At 46.1% G+C, this 21,208-nt stretch overlaps 1 protein-coding gene across 1 annotated transcript in view; it reads right to left on the minus strand.

The window, feature by feature from the left end:
• Cgnl1 (cingulin like 1) overlaps window positions 1-21,208 on the minus strand; it is a 150,417-nt gene that overhangs the window by 78,645 nt on the left and 50,564 nt on the right. Inside the window, exons 4-8 of the mRNA XM_032910331.1 lie at window positions 20,640-20,745; window positions 13,252-13,353; window positions 12,283-12,431; window positions 11,120-11,255; window positions 1,670-1,882 (exon numbers count right to left, since the gene is read on the minus strand). Coding sequence (XP_032766222.1) covers window positions 1,670-1,882; window positions 11,120-11,255; window positions 12,283-12,431; window positions 13,252-13,353; window positions 20,640-20,745 — 706 coding nt within the window. The remainder of the gene's footprint in view (window positions 1-1,669; window positions 1,883-11,119; window positions 11,256-12,282; window positions 12,432-13,251; window positions 13,354-20,639; window positions 20,746-21,208) is intronic.

Here is a 21,208-nt window from a genome sequence, read left to right on the forward strand (position 1 = left end):
ACCAACTGGAAATTATTGTTCCCCAGGGAAAGATACTAGTGTTGATGTATGTATATTTTATTGTATGTATATGAATGTTTTATGTGCACTGAGTATATACTAAATGCCTGGGGGGTCAAAATGGGGCACTGGATTTTCTGGAAATAGAGTTACAGATGATTGTGGGCCACCATGTATATGGTGGCGTGGTGGGGGAGTAAATTCAGATTCTCTGAAAAAAACAAGTGCTCTAAACCACAGACCTAGCTCTTCATCTCCTAGCAATTCCTGAATTAGTATAAAAAAGAAAAAGAAAAACCCTCTATGAGCACAAAAGTCATAATTTAATAGCCTAGGTCTCTGTTGGTGATCCTCAACTCCATACAACAAAGATATGTCTTTTCACCTTCGTCTTTCCCGTCCCCATTTATACATCTATGCCAGCAGACCTAGAACCTTCCATCTAAATAGCTTCCATTCTACATGTGGTACAGGTTGGATTCCTCTTCTGGTCCGACAACTATAAACCCTGATCCCTACCACCCCCAAATGGGTCTCCCTGCGGAGTCCACATTAAACCTGTGCATTGTTGCAAGCCCTAAGGGAGACAGAGCAATGGTGTGCTCCATAGGCAAATCGCTTGAGCTGTTGAGGTAACAGAATGTGAAGAGCAACAGCAGGGACACTGGGCTATTGCCCAGACACAAAGGCACAAAAACCAGACATTTCTCCTCAAGGGACAACAAAGTCAGTTCTACCGGTCCCCCTCAAATTAAAATCAAATCTAGAGGGCAGAAGGGCACACCAAGAGGCCCTTTTAAGTATCTCAGAGTTATGATAACCCCAAGCAGGCAGTTTCCCAGACTTCCCTGTTGTAATAACAAACAAACTTATCTTTCACTTCTTGTCATTGGTAATTATCATGACCTCATTGAGAATCAGTGAACCACCATAGAGCTTAGCGGGGTCAGGGGAGGCGCTGCCACTGTCATCACTGGAGACTGGACGTACGAAGAGTTCTCTCTCTTCCGCACTTTCACCCTTTGTTTCAGGCACTAAAAAGATGTACACTCTGTAGTTCTCTTTCCCTCAGGATGGCATGGTATTTTCAAAGCATTTTCCCTTCAGTGGCTAACGTGCACCCTGCACCAAAAGACTTCCACACAATTTACAACCCATTTGTAAGAGCCAAGAATTCAATTAAGGGGAAAACTTATCTTGGAAGAGTTGGGGCAATTTGGCCAATTAGCCCTCTTTCAACTCCGCTGAGAAAAGGACATGAATTATCTAACGGAACACTGAGCAAAGCCCAAAGGAAGCAGCTGGGATAGGACAAAAGGTTCCAGAAATCCAGGTCCTATCTGCAATGCTGCACAGAAACACCGTCACACAGTACCTTAGGGGTTGAGCCTTGAAGACACCCCCCCAGGAGGGTACAGCTTTCTACTCCACAAAGCTTGCAGAAGCTGAGCCCTCTCAACACCTTAAAATCTCACCTTAAAAACCATTTAGTCTTTACTGATGCCTGAGCTGATAGACTCAAAAAGTCCAGAGGCTTAGCCATCAACTTGTCCCTTGTCAACAAGCTCCTCACCGTGGTGTGATGAAGCCAAGGGCCGTTGGCATGGGAGAGTGAGCATAACCTCTTATCCGGCTGCATCTTGACACCCTCTGTGGGTACCTGGCTCACCTTGGTGGCTTCCTCCACACTCTCCCTGAGGGCCTGCAGCTCAGCGTCGTACTGTTCCTTCAGCTTGTCCATCTCCCGGTCATGGCTGGAAACCTCCTCCTTCAAGGCACCCTTCAAGGCAGTCAGCTCCCTCTCCCGCTTCCTCAAGAGATCTTCCTGTTCCTCTTTGGCAATGAGCAGGTCTTGAAGGTCCTGCTTGGCCTGCAGGAGCTCCTGGGGGGAGGGACAATTGCAGAGCTGAAGAACAGGTATCTTTGCCAGCAGCCCAGCATGACTCCTCCAGATTGGCCACCTACCCTGTCCCATCCCTGCTCTCCTTCCCAGACCACACGGATCTGGGGACAATGTGCACTTCCCAGAGCCATCGCTACCTTTGGGGCTTAAGTCTTAGGTTTTTTTCCCTTTTCTTAATGATTGTCTTTTATTTTACATGCATTCGTATTTTGCCTGCATGTCTGTGTGACGGTGTCAGATTTCCTGGAACTGGAGTTATAGACAGTTGCGAGCCACCATGTGGGTACTGAGAATTGAACTCAGGTCCTCTGGAAGAGCTACCAGTGCTCCAGCCCCCGTGTCTTAGTTCCTTCGAGATTTAACATGAGTGAGTTCACTGTCATTGCTTCAGGAGAGTTTTGTTTCTTGTGTTGTTTTTCCTTGTTTGACAGGTTCCCATATAGCCCAGGCTGGCCTCAAACTTGCTCGGAAGCTGAGGATGGCCCTGTCCTTGGGATCCTCCGCCCTCCACCTTCCACGGGCTGGATTAGTCATGCACCACCACAACTGGCTGATGTGGTGCTGGGGTTAAGCTCAAGGCCTCATTCATGCTAACCACGGAGTTTACCCTATGAGCACCCCCAGCCTGTGTGTTTACAATTCATCTTGCATCTGTCCCACAGCTCAGCTACAGACCTTATGTGCTGCCCTGGACTAAGTTTACTCACGGCCTCATCTCCTCCCCATTCTCCAGGGTGCAGCCGCCTGCGTCCCAAGCCTATTCCTGCTCCTAGTACTCAGGACAACTTTTCTTATCTTCCTTTGTCTGAGGAGAACACAGCATTCACATTTTACCCTCTCTTTCACTGCCAAGAGCTCACAAAGAGACACAAAACTAAAGCCAACAGCTCAGCTTCAAACCACATTCTTCAAGCCCCGGGGTGTCCTGACGGAGGCTCGGCCATCCTCAGTCCTGGATGCCCCACACTCTGGCACCTCAGAGCCTCACCGTGCACAGGTCTTCCCTCCAGCAGAAGCACCCAACTGAAGTGCTGTCAGCTGTCCCGTGTTCTCAGCCCTGGTTCCTTCCCTTTTCCTGGACTCTTGGCTACCTGCCACCTTTACCACCAAACTTCTTCAAAGTGTGGCTGTTCACCAGTTCACACCCTCCTTAATCACCTGCTCGGTGGCTTCTGTGGCTCCCCTACCAAGACAAGATCACCGAGTGTCTCCCGTTCTACCGCCACCTTGCCTGCTTCCTCAGTTAATTTTCTTCGTCATACAATTCAGAGCCCAGCCCATGAAATAGTGCTCCCCATGTCCATCATGGATCTCCCCACCTTAATTTTAAAATAGCAAAGTTTAATCCCCCACAAACATGCTCCCAAAACAGCCTGAGACAGACAATTAATTCCTCAATTGATATTTTTCCCAGGTGATTCCAACTTTGTCAAATTGACAAGTAAAATTAATCATCACACCTCCTCATCTCCCTGGTCCTTCCTTGGTACCGTACCCTGGACTCCTCCTAGAGCCTCCCCCTGTCTCCTTAAGAGTCTTCTCTCCCTGGAAATCACAGGACAGCACACTCCTTCCCGGTAGCCACTTTCTCCACAAGGATCATGTCTGGCTTCTCTCTCAAGATATCTCTAAGAATGCAATTTCGCATACTTTCCTTTAGCAAGCTTCTTGACTTTTCCCCAATATTTGTTGTTTTAAGTTACCTCTCTCTCATCTTTTCTCAGCACCACCACTCTGATCTGCCAGCTTCACATGTTCCACACAAACCTCGGATTTAGCGCAATTATAGTTTTAGAAGGATCTAGCAGGGGCCTCCCTCTCTGCTTCCTTCCCGTGACTCTGACCAGCAGCTGGCCAAGCACCCGATGGATGCAGGAGCATCCTGCCCTTTATAAGCATCAAGTCAGTTCTGCAACTTCTAGATCCTTCCTCTCCTCTGCCCAGGTTAGCCCCTCATCCCCTTTGTTAGAAGCGCCCACCTGTTGGCAAACCAGGCTCACAAAGGCAGGCTTTGAGCTGTCACCTCCTCCCTTCCCAATCCCAGTCCCTTTGCCTTTTGGAAATTCTTTGAAGACACAGTGTGGCTCCTCTGAGAAGTCTTCCTACAATCCCTAGCAGTCTTCTACCCTTCCTCTGACACAGTTTGCACTCTTAACACACACACACAGCCCATCTACATATAGTGCATTTTCTTTTGTGGTTGTTTTGTTTATTTCAGACAAAGGTTCATGTATTGAAGGCTGGCCTCAAACTCTCAACACTGTGACCTTGAACGTCTGGTCCTCCTGACTCAGCCTCCTGGGCACTGGGGTTAAAGGCATGTGCCCGCACGCCCATTTTATACAGTGGCAGGGATGGCAGCCTAGGCTACATGCATGTTAAGCAAGCATTCTACCACCTGAGTTACACCCCCAGCTGTGCTCATCTCTCCTAAATCCTTACTGAGAGAGAGAAGCTGCTGGGAAAGATACAGATCTGCCTTTTGACAGTTTGGACTGCATCAAGAGCAGCTAGCAGCACTGTCTGTTCTGGGTGTGAATGAGTCACCTGCTGCAAACAGCTGGAGTCTCAAGAGACTGGGATTCTCGCCGTTCTCCCTTCCCCCACCCTCTGACTAAAAACACACCCTGTTTCTTCTCCTGAGCTCCTTAGGACTCAGAGCAGTAGCTGCCACTGGGCCCCTAGGATCTCTGAGAGGACTTGCTGGTTCGAGAGGTGTGTCACTGTGGAGGGAGAGAAACCTTCGGATCAATTATTTAAATTAATTGTATCAGTATGTTTGTGTGAGATGCATAAGATGTATATCAGTGTGTGTGTGTGTGTGTGATGTATGTTTAATGTGTGTGTGTGTGTGTGTGTGTGTGTGTGTGTCTGTGTGTATGTGTGTGATGGGTCAGAGGGGTACTGTGGCCACACTACAGCTTATGTATTGAAATCAGAGGGCAATCTATAGAATTGGTCCCTGCTCCCATCTTTACATTCACCCATGAACTCAGGGTACCAGGATTACCAGGCCAGCACCTTTGCCCACCGAGCCAGATCTTTGACCCTTAGCTACTTTTTCAGGTCAGCATACAAAGTAATGAGTTTCATTTAAAAACAACTAGCAGGGGAAGCCTCTCCTTTACTCTGGAGCGGTGGTTCTCAACCTTCCTAATGCTGTGACCCTTGTTTCTCATGATGTGGTGAAATAAAATCATTTCGTTGCTACTTCATAACTGTAAGCTTGCTGTGATCAATCGCAATGGAATTATCCGATATGCAGGATTATCTGATGTTCGACCCCTGTGAAAGGGCTGAGACCTGCTGCTCCTGCATAAGCAGGAACCTTGGACCAGGCAAACGGGTGGGAGACCACAGCACAGGACAAGCTTTAGCCAGCATGCCCCCAGCAGGCCAGGATGAGCTTTGACGAAGCCTGAAGACTCGAGAATTCCTCATATACATATGCATATATGTGTGTGTGTGTGTGTGTGTGTGTGTGTGTGTGTGTGTGTGTGTGTGTGTGTGTGTGTGTGTGTGTGTGTGTGTGTGTGTGTACATGGAACCACCTAGCTATCCCTACCCATCTCTTTTTGAAGGGTGGAACGTGCCCACCACTGTTGGCATTGGTGATCTCTGTAGGACTTGTTGGCACCTCCACCTAGCAACTTCAGAGTGACCCTTCCCTGCTTCGTCTCTCACACATTTTTCAGTTGTCCTTAGATAGAGCAGTTCCTCTTCCCACCGTTATCTCCCCCGCAGGACGTATCTATGTTTGTGCTGCTGCCAAAGGCGTGTCAAGGACCAAGGGTTTGCAGTCCGTTCTACACAGACGGTGTTATCTGTGGCTGGAGCTGCCGCTTCAGTGGGCCATGCTGCACAGATCCAATCAGATTACACCTTGCCATATCACACAGAAGTTTCCAGAAGGGAGACCAACAGGCACATACAGTTTCCAAAACTTCACTTCAATGCATGAAATCTTAGTTATATCAAATAAAAAGGAAAGTAGTAACTAGGAAAAACTTAAAATATAAACAGGCATCCAGTAGAGAGAAATGTCCCTCTCTCTTCACTACAGTCAAAGAAAACAAGGGGAAATCTGGCAACTTAGAATCAGTCATTTCTAAACCTCTATGCGGTCAAGAGGGGCCATGTGACAAGGAAGCATCCATTTCACGTCTAGGGTGGGGCCTGTGAGATAGATGCCTTGGCCAGTAAAGGTACTAAATCCCAAATCTGGTCAGAGCCTGGTCCTCAGCACTCGCAGGCTAGACAGAGAGAACTGACTCCCTCCCACAAGCTGTCCTCTAACCTCCAGGCAAGGACGAGAGCATGCCCACACCCACACCCATAAAAAAGTAAATAAATTTAAATAAAATGAAAAAAAATGACTATTCAAAGAGACTAAGATCCATTCATAAATGAGAAAGCCAGGAGCTCTGAGATGCTAACACACCTCCTCTAACATCACCCGTGGGGTTGGGGATCCAGCTCAGTGAGTAAGGACTTGTCTTGCTGCCACCAGGACCCTAGCTCAATCCCCAGAATGTACTTGCTTTAAAAAAGAAGAGAAAGTAAGGCTGGCTGGCAGGCGTATTCAAGCCCAGCTTTTGAGAGACAGAGATAGGCACTCCTGGGGGTCCCTGGCCAGCCACTTAACTGACCTGACATCAAGGTAGGGCTGACATTTGAGAAATGAGGTTTTCTTCTAGAGCCCACATGTGCACGCGTATATGTATTCATTCAATCTGTTTCTCTCTCTCATATCTTCTTCTCTGTGTGTCTCTCTGTCTCTATCTCTCTCTGTCAGTCTCTCTGTTTGTCTCTCTCTGTCAGTCTGTCTCTGTCTCTGTCTGTCTTTCTGTCACTCTCTCTGTCTCTGTCTCTGTTTGCCTCCTGTCTATCTGTCTCAAGCACACCCAGGTCACACAGCTGATAGACATTAGAGCAGAGGGTGTGGCCTGGAAAGGACCTGGTACCGTCTTTTTCCTACAGAGTGACCACAGATCTGACCACAAAACATCCAGAAAGCTGAACGCTGACACTGTGTGTGGCCTAAGTGTTTGACGAAACAGAACAACAGAGCGCTGTCTATTAGGAAAGGCTGGGATGCTGCCCTGGGAGTAAGGGACTCTGAGGGGATTCAGTTCTTAAACTGAAGCAGAGTAACCCAGTCAGAACCTAACATCGAGGGAAGGAAGAAAAACTGGAGACAAAGGAAGTGCATCCTGTGGGAAGCTGCTATTGGCTGTAGCTGTAATCCTAACAGCAGGCTGAGAGGCTGTTAGGCTGAGAGATGGGCACTAGGATGTCCCAGGGCTGCAAGCCCTGACCACAGAGAGCTGTATACCACACCCACCGCAGTCCTGCCCTGCATGCCGAAACGAAGAAACCTACGCCTGGCTCATGCCCATTGCTGGGGTGGAAGAAGGTTTTATATTGCAGGAGTCCAACAGAATTCATTTTTTCTGGTTCTAACGAGGTGGTTCTCAACCTGTGGGTCATGACCACTTTGAACCACCCTTTCACAGGGGTCACATATCAAATATCCTGCATATCCGATATTTAACATTACCATTCTTAACAGTAGCAAATTAGTTATGAAGTAACGATGAAATTATCTTACGGTTGGGGGAACCGGGGGTCACCACAACACGAGGAGCTGTATCAAATGTCAAGCATTAGGAAGGTAGAGCCTCAAGGCTCTAACCAGTGGCCTAGAAAGTGTATGATGGCTGGAGAGAGCCATGCAATCCTCGGCCACTGTCATTAGGATCTAGGCAATGCTAGAAGGATCATAGTGTACGTTTATTTTAGAAGTGCCTGGGGCTCGGTGGGAAAGGGCCACCTGTCAGCTCTGCAGACTCTGTCCATCAGAAAAACCCACCTGAATGGCATCTGGACAGGTGCTGCAGGTTGGACCTGATGCTACCTGAATGGACAGCGAAGGAGCCAAACCCTAGTCCTAAGACTGCTTTTGTATTAGAGCTGAGAAATGGGTCTCATGGGCCAGTGAGCTGGCTCAGCGATGTGAAGGTGCTTGCCACCAAGCCTGGTGGTTTGAGTTCAATCCCTGAGACTCACAAGGCGGAAGGAGAGAACCAACTTCTAAAAGTTATCTTTGACCCCCACACATGAGCACTTCTGCACGCACACACACACACACACACACACACACACACACACATACACACACACTTTTAAAAGTTCTTTTAACAAAAAGAACACACACAGTTCTCGGGAGCTGAGGATGCAGTTCATTTGGTAGCACTCTTGCCTCTCGTGCATGAGACGCTGGCTTCTATTCACAGTCCCACATTTATTTAAAAAAACGAAAAAATAAAAACAAACAGCAAAAAAAAAAAAAAAAAAAAAAAACAACAAAAACCTAAACTACGGGAAAGAGCCCCTGACTTAAAAAAAAAAAGTTTACAGACCCAGGAGTTCTACAAACAACAGATCTGCCCTACTCATCAGCTCTTAGCCCAGCGAAATGGTTCTCTCTACTATGCTTTCCTTTAAACATTTTTGGTTCTTTTTTTTTTTTTTTTTTTGGTTCTTTAACATTTTTGATTTCTGGTTGTTGTTTGCTTTTGTTGTTTGTTTATTGTTGTTGTTGAGGAAATGGAGTCTCACTATGTAGCTCTGGCTATTCTGAAACTCACTGGGTAGAGCAGGCTACCCTCTAACTCATGAAAATCCACCTGCCTCTATCCCCCGAGTGCGGGCATTAACAAGTGCGGGCATTAAGGGCACACATCACTATGTCTGGCATTAAAGGCACACATCACTATGCCTGGCATCAAAGGCACACATCACTATGTCTGGCATTAAAGGCACACATCACTATGTCTGGCATTAAGGGCACACATCACTATGTCTGGCATTAAAGGCACACATCACTATGTCTGGCTATTCCCCCACCCCGCCATGTTATTTTACAGATTCCATGTAGAGGCCTGATACTATTTAAGAAAAAGTGATGAGCTTCTGGGCTGGGGTGGAGCCACTTGCACAGCATGTGCCTAGTGTGCACAGGGGCGTGGCTTCGGTCTCCAGTACCGTAGCAAGAAAAGAACGGTCTCATGAAAAATCTGGGCTGCCACACGGGCTCACCGAGCATCCAGGCATCAACAGTTTTCAGTGAGTTCTCATGGTGGATTCCATGCTCATTGTGCTCAGGAGTCTGTTCTCAGCCAAAAGCCAGGGAAAACTTGGCCCCAAGTCTAATCTGTTATCAAATTTCCCCAGTCTACTTCTTATTAAGATACAAAGAATAAATTGAAAGTGACTAGGAGATGAGATCTTCATGGAAACTGTAGACCGTATTTTAAAGATTGTTGAAAAGTCAGAGCAGAACAATAAGACAAACACGAGAGGCATAGTCACCAACAACTTCTCCACCTCCCTCCTTCTGCAGACTTGTCAGGAGTGTGACAACTGGGAACCCAACCACAGGGCAACGTCTAAGACAAGGTGTGCTTTGTTCCCATCCAGCTGTGGCCTGAGCACACATCACCAAAGCCAGAGCCCCGTCTTCATCCCTTACCACTACAAACGGACCTGCAAAACTACCACTGAATCAAATTCAGGACAGTGGGTAGGATGTGCTTCCGGAGTGGAAGATGTGGGTGCAGAGTGTGACTCAGTTGGTAGACTGCTTGTCCAGCATGCATGAGGCCAGGGGCTCAGTCTCAACACAGCATAAAGTGGGAGTGGAGGCGCCCACCTGCTCTCCCAGCACTTGGAAGCAGGAAGACCAGAAACTCAAAGTGATCCTTAGCTACATAGTAAGTTCGAGGCTACCCTGGGCTACATGAGACCCTCTCTCAAGTAAAATAGCACGCAGTTCATCCTAGAATTGCTTCATTTTGGAAAAATATGGAAGCACTTCAAAGTAATTTAAATCGTAAAAATTCTTCTTATGCACTGTCATTCAGAAGTATGCTGCAAATGAAACGGGGGAGGAAGCAGGAGTGACTTGGCTGTGCTGAAGGAAAAAATGTAAAGGAAGAACAAGATGGAGAGGAGGAAGAGAATGGAGGTAGATGGAACCAGGGCCTGTCCTCTGGGCTCTGAGGTGAAGTACCACCAAAATGTCTAAGCTCTCCACTGGCATCATCTCTGGGGATTTATCCTTAGAGAAAACTTTGTTTTAGGGAGGGGCTGGTGTACCCCAGGCTGGCCCTGAACTCACTACATCAACTGTTAAATTGACTCAGAGGTAGCAAGGGTTGAGTATTCAGACTCCTTTCAATTACTGTAGAAACCACACACACGTTAGTTACCACAATGGTATTGCAACTGTGTCAGGAAGTTCCCTAAATTCTAAAAAGAGTAAAATATGATCTTATCTGTAATTTACTTCAGAGATGAATAGGAGAGCAGAACAATTAATGCAGGGATATGGCGAAACATTGTCAACTCCTTGGTCTGTGCTGAGAACTGATGGGTGTTAATGTACTGTTCTCTATGTGTGAGTGTGAGTATGTGTATGAGTGTGAGCATGTGAGTGTGTGTCTATGAGAGCATCTTTGTAAGAATGTGTGTGTGTGGGGTTGGGGATTTAGCTCAGTGGTAGAGCGCTTGCTTGCCTAGGAAGCGAAAGGCCCGGGGTTCGGTCCCCAGCTCCGAAAAAAAAGAACCAAAAAAAAAAAAAAGAATGTGTGTGTGTATGTGTGTGAGAACATCTGTGAGTGTGTAAGACTGTTTATATGTGTATGAGTGCATGAGAGAGAATATAAGTGAGTGTGAACATGAGTGAGTGTAAGTGTGGGGTGGGAGGGGTGTAGGCCAGAAGTCACCTCTGATCTCATTCCCTGGGGTCACCTTGTTTTCTGACACAGGTCTCTGGGCTAGGAGCTCAGAGAATAGGCTAGTCTGGCCAGCCGGCACACCTCTGTCTATCTCGTCTACCCCCACACTACGATAACCTGTTCAGCTATGGTTTTACATAGTTTCTGGGGGGTTGATCTCAGGTCCTCATGGTTGCCCTGACAACCCTTTACTGACTGAGCCGTCTCCCCAGCCTTTAACATACCACTCTTCCTACTTTTCAGCAAGGTCGAAAGTTTCCCTAAGACAATGATGGCCTCCCTGAATCTTAGTGTAGGAACCATTGTGATTGTGCACATCGAATGCACACAACAGAAAATGGCTTATAGCACCCAGTCCATGAAGGCCGCCCCTTCCAGGCAGGTGGAGCTGACACCTGGCCCACAGCCCCCTTACCTCGATCAGGGCTCCCTTCTCCCGGTCCTCGGATCGCTTGGTGCTGTCGAGCTCGTCGTGCATTTCTGACAGCTGGTCCTGCAGGTCTCTGATCTCAGTCTGGTGCTGTTCCCGCTCCATCTTCACTTGGAACAGCCTGGCAGGTGACAACAGGAGGTCTGTCAGAGAGGGTCCTGGGATTCGCAGTCCTCACCTAGTCTGACCACAGCCTTTCAGGCTGTCACAAGGTCACCTGTAGCCCCAAGAAGCCTCCTCAGGACTACAGTCTAATTTGGCCAAGATGTCAGATAAGAACTCAAACGAATGAAATGGGACAGATTTGCAGGGACATTTTCTACCAGAAACAGACCATATGTTATGAGTGTGAGGATGCGAGTGTGTAAGAGTGTGTGTATGTGTGTGCATGAGTGTATGAGTGTGAGCGTGTGTGTGAGAACATCTATGAGTGTGGACCATATGAAACATTAGGACACAGAAAATGAAGAAATGCCAAAAACCATGGAAAACCATCCAGTACTATAAAGCAAGAGAACCATCAAGTTAAGGTCAATCTTGTGAGCTTGATTAGACCGAGAAGCACCTAGGAGATTAGAAAACACATCTCATGGGTGTGTTTGCAAAGCTGTTTCCAGAAAGAAAATCAGACCTTGATTTTAGATTCCGTGCCACTAAGTTTCACAGGATAATATAGCAGGAAGAGCCTGGGAGCAATGCCTCTCCACAGGCTGAGCATAAGTGTGAGTATTTACCACAGAGAGCAGCCCATGCCGGAGAAAGTGCTCATGCTGGGAGAGACTGTGAACCCTGTAGTCTAACACATTATGGAAGCTAGGCCGAGGCTTCTGGAAACCTTAGTTCTTAGGTATCACACTCAAGGTTCCTAGTAGTTACCTCAGTCACTCCATATCTCCCCTCAGAGCCCACCGCTTCTCACTCACATGCCAGAAGATCCCCTGTTGGGGCTGAAGCTTTACAAGACACACTCAAGGTACACAAAGGGTTTCAGTAACTATTATCCCCCTGCTTATACCCTGCACAACTTTGTAAGAGGGGAAAAGGAGAGAGGGGTGAACAGTGTGGGTGGGAGGTGGGAAAAGGACAGAAGGTTCTAGCAACACGTGACTCAAGAAGGCAGAAGGGCGGGGCTCCAGCCGGACACTCACTCTTCCAAGTTCTTCCTCAGCTCTTCTTCACTTTCCTCCAGCCGTCTCTGCAGGGTGGTCGTCTCCTCCACTTGGCTCTGGTGCCGGACTCGCAGCTCTTCTAAATCCTCTCTCATCCTTTCTCTCTCCTCCTTGATGTTCTGATGGTTCTAACGTGAGTCAGTATGATTTTAAAATACCTCTGCTGTCTATCAATACTGAAACACCACCCCCCACATCTCCATGTCTGCCTGCCTGCCTGCCTGCCTGTCTGTCTGTCTGTGGCAAGATCTCTCACAGCCCAAGCTAACAACAAACTGGCTATGTAGACAAGGATGATCTTGAACTCCTGATCTTTTTGCCTTCACCTCGAAAGTGCTGGGAGTTCAGGGGTGCACTACCAGGCCTGGGTTATGAAGCGCAGGGGCTGGAAACCAGGGTTTTATGTGTGCTGAGCAAGGCCTTTACCCTATGAGCTGCATCTCGAGCCCAGAAGCCCACTTGTGAGCACGAATGGGACCCATGCAAGTGTCCCTTCATTATTAAACAACTTAATCAAACCACGTAATTAAGGTTTAGAAGTTCCAGAAAGAATGTGAAATATCCATACTTAGTGAATACTTTAAAAATAAAAACATAAACACAGCCAGACCTCATTTGCTGTTTTTGTTACTTACGTTTACATGTTTTATGTAAGAACAATACATGTGGCTTCCTACTGCACTGCCTGTCTCTGACAGTATTTCACTTGTTCAAAGCGAACAGTGTTTGTCTGTTCTGTTGCTTTAAAAAATTCTTTGGCTAGCAGCCACCAAATCCAAAGGAATGTGCTCAGGGATGAGAGGAATGTTTCTTTTAGGGGGTGAAAATGACTCTCACCTCACCTAATATCTCGCCTCACCTGCATATCTCAATATGTTTTTTAAAAAAAAAAAAAAAAAAAACTTTATCAACCAAGACAAAAATGGGGAAAATGTAAGAGCCAGCCACCTTCATCTCCAACTGCAGTTGCTGCTGTAGTTCAGACACTTCTAGGATCAATTTGTTCTTCTGATCCAATAGATCGTTGCCTTCAGAGGAAGAGTTCGGAGCCTGCAATTAATCGCAGAGATAGCCTCGGTTACATGCATAAGATGCTTTTCTTTCTTTCTTTTTTTCTTTCTTTTTTTTGGAGCTGGGGACCAAACCCAGGGCTTTGCGCTTACTAGGCAAGCGCTCTACCACTGAGCTAAATCCCCAACCCAATGCTTTTCTTTAGTTCACTTTCCTCATGGCATCATCAGGGATAGAATGCATGAGACAGCACCAACCATCCTAAGACTCAATCAAGTGTCAGCTTCTCCAGAACACTCCCCACAGTAGACTGTGAGGCTCCCTCAGAGTTTATTTTACATCTTTCACCACAGTCTGAGCGACTATGTCACAGATTTCCAGCATGACTAACACTTGAGGAAGGTGCAGATTTACTGGACGTTTTTCAGGCGTATTATGAACTATTAAGGTACTAAATTTAGGACACATGCCATCCTGCTTGTGTATGCATGTGAAAGCCCAAGGACAATCTTAGCTGTGGTCCCTGAGGCACCTTTAAAAAACAAAACACCAAACAAACAACCATAGTCTTTCACTGGCCTGGAGCTGGCTAAATAGGTTAGGGTGAGCCTTGACATCCTCCTGTCTCTGCCTTCCCAGTGATGGTATTTGAGAAAAAAACATAAGGTGGTTGGCAACTGAAGAAAGCTTCCAGTGTCAGCCTCTGACCTCCACATGCATGTGTACACACATGAACAAATATATACACATATACACATACATACCTATATACTCCAATATAATGTATACTACACCAAGAGCAAATCCAAGTGAACTACAGGATTTAGATCATAACTGTGTGTGCTAATATCTACCCATGCTTACAAGTGTACCAGAGGATCACAATAGGGCAAGGGAAATTCCTGTCCTTTCTACTCAATCTGCTCTGAGCTTAAAATAGGTCTAAATACACCAAGTTTGCAAGGTTGGGGATGTAACCCAGTAGTACGCATAACTGCCTAGCATATGTGAGGCCTGGTGGTGCTCAATCCCCATCGCCACAAAATAAAACCAACCGTCGAGAATAATTTATTGCTTTAATTCAAGAGGAAAAAAGAGTCCAATCAAAAGGATTGCACAACTCACATTGAGTTAAGAAGCACCTAGGAAATTAGGTATTATAAGCAAAAGATCAACCTTGGGGTAAGTGTATTGGAGAAGTAAGAAAAAGCTATGTTAAAAAAAAATCTTTTTTGTTTCTTAGATGATCCCTAAAGTATATTGCAAACAAGGTGAGATTCTAAAAGTTCATCAGAAAAACAGGGTCCAAGAGGTAAAGAAGTCAACCAACCACCACAGGTTGTGCTGAGCTGCGTAGACAATGGAGTTGAACTCAGCCAAAATAGACAAAGCCTGGTTAACATCTTGGCATTCAGGAGAGCCGAGAAGGGACTATAGGTCATGCCATAGGCGCAAAGATAAAAAACTGCAATGAGACCCACGCTCAGCAAAGCCTAAAACAGCAGCAGGATGAAGGCGACCTACACATATGATTTAGCTCTTCAGAGAAGATCCAATATGCTTCGGTGGGAGATAAGGCAATCCAGCACATGTATAAGTCGCCTACTACCCAGCATGCACCTAGAAAATCCTAGACATTTACAGAAACGGAAAGCCTGACCAATCAGAGAGAGGCACAACAGAAGTGAGGATAACCCAGACAGAAGACAGATACCCAGAAGAGAAGGAGAGCAAAGAGCTATAAATTATATTCTTCAGCAGGCAGAAAACTATGAGCAAAATGGGTTCTTTAAAAAAAAAAAAAAAAGTTCCTCACACCAGTTAGGATCTAGAAACGTGCCCAAATGGGCATCTTAGAAAACAGGACCCTGGGAGAGAGCTGTCGGGCAAAATGAGTCATACTAGTGAGTTCTGGATTTGATGAGAAAACCCCATAGAGTATGGTCAAAGGGGGCTCCAGGAATCTTCTCTACATCAACTCCAGGGCCCCACACACATGCACTGGTGTACCTGTATACATTCATGTGCATGCACACACATGAACACACATATACAAACACGCACTCCAAAACACACACACACACAAGAGAAGAATAAGATCATCCTTAAAGAAGGATGAAGAGGTCATTTCAAGATATTTTAAAAGAGTAAGCCTTTAAACTTTAAAAAAAATGACCCATAAAACAAAGTCGATGAATTTGAAACATTAAGAAAAAGTGCATGGCTTTAATCCCAGCACGTTGGAGGCAAAGGCAAGTAAATTGCATCGAGTTTGAGGCCAGCCTGGTCTACATAGTGAGTTCCAGAACAGCCAGAGCTGCATAGTGAGAGGCTGTCCCCTGCCCCCCTCCAAGAGAGAGAGAGAGAGAGAGAGAGAGAGAGAGAGAGAGAGAGAGAGAGAGAATATCCAGAATATCTGATATGCCAAATGAAACCACAGACACACACATACACACACATGCACACACACAGATACACAAATACACACACATACAGACACACACACAGATACACAAACACACACAGACACACACACACAGATACACAGACACACACACACACACACACACACACACACACACACACACACACACACACACACACACACACACACACATACACACACACACACACACACACACACACACACACACACACACACACACACATACAGACACACACACACACACACACACACACACACACACACACACACACACACACACACACACACACACACACACACACACACACACACACACACACACACACACACACACACACACACACTCACACACACACACACACACACACACAAAAACACACATACACACACAGACACACACACATAAACACACACATATGCACATACATACACAAACACACACACACAGATACACAGACACAAAGAAACACACACACATACACACACACAAGCACACACACACAAACAATACACACACAGATACACACACAAACACAGATACACAGATACATACTCAGACACACAAACATACTCACATAGACACTCATTCAGACACACACAGAACAAGATAGACTATAAAAAATTCAAAATACATGCAACTGAGGAGAGCAGAATGTGATAACAGTATTCAAAACAAATGGCCAGGGTGTTTCAGATATGATGAGTACCAGAGACCTATGAGGTCAAGAACTCAGGCTAAACACAGGAAAACCATACTCAGGCACACTACTCTCAAACTTCCAACAGTAAAAGATCAAATAGTCAAAGCAGCGAGAGAGAAAAGATGTACTGCTCTCGGCGGAACAACACTAAGAATGCAGCCTGCTTTCCAGGGAACCCATGGGAGACAAAGGACCAATGTGTGGCTGCAGTTATCAGAGAAAACAATGCTTCCTGAACTACAGAGCCTCGAACACAGGGATGGGCATAGGGCATCTGAGAAAACAGAGAGAGAGCCCACTGCCAGCAGAAAAGATGGTGGGACAGACTAGAACGTTCCCCAGGGTGAGAGAAAACAGGTAGAGAACACAGACAGACACACGCACAAAAGAAGGAATGCATTGCAAAGTCCACAAACCAAAATGAAAGACATGTGAGAGACAGGAGAAGCAGAGGGCACAAATAAATGGGAGATGGTCCGTGCTTCTGTAGGGGCCCAGCCACACAAGGAAGGCATCCTGAACAAAGGGATATGCATATCCGGTATAACCCCACGCAAGAGTCCTTGTTTCTCTCTCTCCTCTCCTTGCTTTTTATTAAAAATTTATCCCTGTTATTATTTTAATTTTGTGTATGTATGATGTACATGTGTATACATGTGTGTGCATGTGTACACATGTGTGTGTACATGTGTGTGTACATGTGCTTCCAGAGCAGGGTGTCTAATCCTCCGGAGCTAGAGTTGCAGTGTAGTGATGTAGATGCTAAGAACCAAGCTTAGGTCCTCTATAAAAGCCCACTATTTACCCTTGAGCCATGTCCCCAGCTCTGCCTACCCCACCCCCACTTCTGGAAAAATCTAGCGTTTGTATGGAAAGGTGAGAGACTTAGAATAGACAACTTGAGGAAAAGAAGAAACATATAAAGTCAGGGGACAGACATTACCAGATTTTAGAGCTTATGCTAAAGATAGAGTGCTCCAATCTGTATGGAACGTACAGTCACAGGATCCCTGAACGGAACACAGAGTGACGGTCAGGGTCTAACACCCAGGCCTTGCGTGCACCACTGTGGGAGTGTTAACTGTTCCACCCTTCCTGAAGCCATTCGCAGTATACACAGCAACAGTCCTCCCTACTCTGTGAGCTGGAAGTTCACCTCTGCTTATATACCAAAGAGACAGTGTGGGTGAGTGCCCATTACACTGAGTATACGTACAATAGTGCCCAATGTCCACTGTAGGTTTATTGCTGAGTCCCAAGCTAGAAATACACTAGGTACACACACACACACACACACACACACACACACACACACACACACACACACACACACACAAAGTGTGTAATACAAACTACTTACTGATAAGTGTAACAGTGAACTTCACTGAAGAAATAAAGCCGTATAGACAGTAATTAGGTAACCTATTGATATGAAGTTTAAGGAAAACTAATGTAGGCTATCTGTGTCACAATGGATTACCTCTAGAAAGAGGACTTGCTTGACAGGGAAGGTGCACACAGGTTAACTCCTGGGTGAGGAGCACCAGGCCTGTGATTGGAGTAGGAATTGCACAGATGCAAATCTGTGTTAAAAACCCAGCAAACTTGGGGTTGGGGATTTAGCTCAGTGGTAGAGCGCTTGCCTAGCAAGCACAAGGCCGTGGGTTCGGCCCCCAGCTCCAAAAAAAAAAACCAAAACCCAGCAAACTACACAGTTATGACTCGAGCATTTTACTCTAAGTCTGATCCCAATAAACAAACAGAAAGGTATTCGTTGAAGAAACACCTGTTGGGTGAAGTTCGGGATCCTGTGTCTGCAGCCAGCGGGACCCTCCCTTGACTGGTTGGGGGAGAGGGGCTAATGCTCCAGGACTGCTGAGCGGACTTTCACCCCCCACCTTCAGCACAGATCTGTCAGCAAATGCAAATATATGCATGTGGGCCGAACTGGCTTTCCCGATCTAATCCCTACCTTTCCATCGAGAAGAGGGGCCAGATTAAATAGTCAGCCTGGAGGCATCATGTCTGATCTAGGTGTGAATCTCAGGAGCTCTTGTTTCTTTTCTACCGTGGAAGTGATAACAGGACGAAGCTCTCAAGGGGAATTGGCTAAAATCCTACAGCTAAGTGGCAAGGCGAAGAGATAAAAGCAGGAGCAGAGTCTTGGCTCAGAGCTGCTGATCCAGGTGTGGGTTGCGTATCAAAAGCCTGGAAGAGGCCCTGCTCACCAACTGCAGGGACCTGCGGGGACAGGAGAGCCCTGCAGCAAAATCACAGGAGTGGCAAGTTCCAGTGGAATGGCACCGCTCCAATTTAGAATCTAAATCAGTGCAGTGGGAGAATCACATACTGAGGGAAGGAAGGAAGGAAAGGAGAGGCAAACAGGGAAGATGGGAAGAAGAAACAAAGGAAAGAAAAACAAAAGCAAAATCCCTATCAGCTATGCTGGTTCCAAGATAGTTTCAGTCCGAAAAGAAAACATTCTAACGCTCAGCATCCCCCTCCCAAAAGATAAAACTCCAAAATGTAGCCAGCAAAGAATCAGATTCAGAACATAAGAAGGGGGGTGGGAGGGGAGGGACAGAGACTCTAGCAGTTAAAGTCAGACTCGGAGTAGTGCCAGAGATCCCACCCCCCTCTCTTCCTCAAGCCAGCAGGGTTTCTTAACTAATCTTCTCACTAGAAGCAACGAAGGGAATGAATTTTGTAATGTAATAGCATGGTGTCTGTCTGAAATCCACTCATGGAGCCTGGGGATACAATTCCGTCGGTAGAGTCCTTGCCAGGCATACATGAAGCCCAGGGTTCCAACCCCAGCACCATATAAATGGATGTGGCAGTACCCACCTGCAATCCCAGCCCTCCTGAGCTGGGGGCAAGAGAATCCCAAGTTCTAGGCCAGCTTTAGTAATGAGACTGTCTCAGAAGAAAATAAAAATGCCTTTCACAGTGGCCCAGCATGGAGTGTCCTATCTTGCTCTTCCCACAGACTGGTTTGTGTAGCAACTACATAAAATTACCTCAAGAAACATAAACATGGCAAACTCACAAGGCTTAATATTGTCCGTGCCACTGTTTCAACCCAGAGTACCTGCCTTCCTGCCTTCTCACAAAGAACGCTTTGACCTTAGACATCGTGTTTACAGAAGGGATACACTGACTTCCCCAGTTCCGGCTGACTGTCCCAAGTCTGTAATCCATAATGACACAATCTTAATATCAAGTCTAAAGGCTATGTCCTCCCCAGAACACGCAAGTAAATAAAAGGCAAGGATAGTAGATGGGATTTAAATTTGAATGCTTTATCAAAATATATTAAATTGATATTAAGAGATAGGAGAAAGCCAATCTCAGCGGCACTCTGGAGGCTCAGGCAGACAGATCCCTGTGAGTTTGAGGCAAATCATAGCTATCAGAGAGGAGGATTAGGTATGAAAAAACCTAAAATTATATACATATAAATATATTATATTATACTAATATTAGAATATATTCATATACATATATAAAATTGCCAAAAAATATTTTTTTAATGAAAAGAAAAATTAGATACATCTCCTGAAAGCTGTGTATGAGCAAACTGTATGCTCTCAGGTCAGAATTACGGTGGTATATATATATACATATGCATACACACACAGACACCACCACCCTTACAACATAGGCACAGGCATGCTGAGTGCTAGAGAAGAGAGTAGCTGATACATAAAAATATTCTGTTTCTACAGCAGGTAGCCAGGATGACTGGCTTTAGAAGTATTTCAGACTTGGGATTACTATTTGGGGATTGGAATATCCACATGCATATAAGATCATTTATGAAGACAAGCAGAAATGTAAAATTTATTTAAATCACAAAAATTTCTAACACACGGAGCCCAGAGGTGATTTAATTGTTTTAATAGCTTTCTGCCTGAAAAGAAGTTTGTGTTCATGTTTCTGCCTGTGGCCAGTGTTGACCTCTCCCCACCTACCGTATCAACACTCAAGTTTGGGGGCTCAGGGTATTTTGGATTAGGACATTTGACCTGTGTTTAAAGCCTGGCTGTTCATCTGAGGCATGGATTGCTGCTTGAGAGGGAATCCCACTTACTGCACCAACAGACAGAGGAAGGAAACAGTCCCTCTCCACATTTCGCGTTCAACACGCTCTGCAAAATACAAACACTACGACTTACTTGATTGTTTCCCTGGGCACTCCCTGCTGCTCTGGACTTCAAAGTCTGGATTTTCTCAAAGACCAGGTTCACCTTCCTTTTGGTGGCATCCTCGTTGTCTGTGCCTCTGTGGAATGGCAGCAGAGAGGACACTAAGTGAGCCAGCCTCGAAATATCCCAAATGCTTGCACACTCGCATCACAAGCCCCTGCAAGCGGCCTGAGTAAACTGAGGCTTCAGACAAAGCCAGTGTTTGATGGGCAGGAGGGAAGGGTATCACCACTCAATGTTCACGTCCAAATATCTGAGCACGCCCGATGCCCAATCACAGTGAAGCCCCAGGAAAACACAGTAAGCTTGACTCGATGCTCACAGGAATTACACAGACGCTCGAGCATCTTTAACTTGCTTAGCCTATGTTTAGGGAAAAGACACCCCAAATGCCAGACTGCCCAACAGCAGCCCTTTGTCTGCACTTCCACAGTGAATCAGACCGGTTTACCTCACCCCTGGCAATTAAGAGATTTAAAATAAAAGTCCTTAAACAGGCACCTGCTGCTAACTTCCGTCACCTGTCTCTCAACAAATCA

Source organism: Rattus rattus, chromosome 8, assembly GCF_011064425.1.
Source record: "Rattus rattus isolate New Zealand chromosome 8, Rrattus_CSIRO_v1, whole genome shotgun sequence".
In the NCBI taxonomy this organism is placed as follows: Eukaryota; Metazoa; Chordata; class Mammalia; order Rodentia; family Muridae; genus Rattus; species Rattus rattus.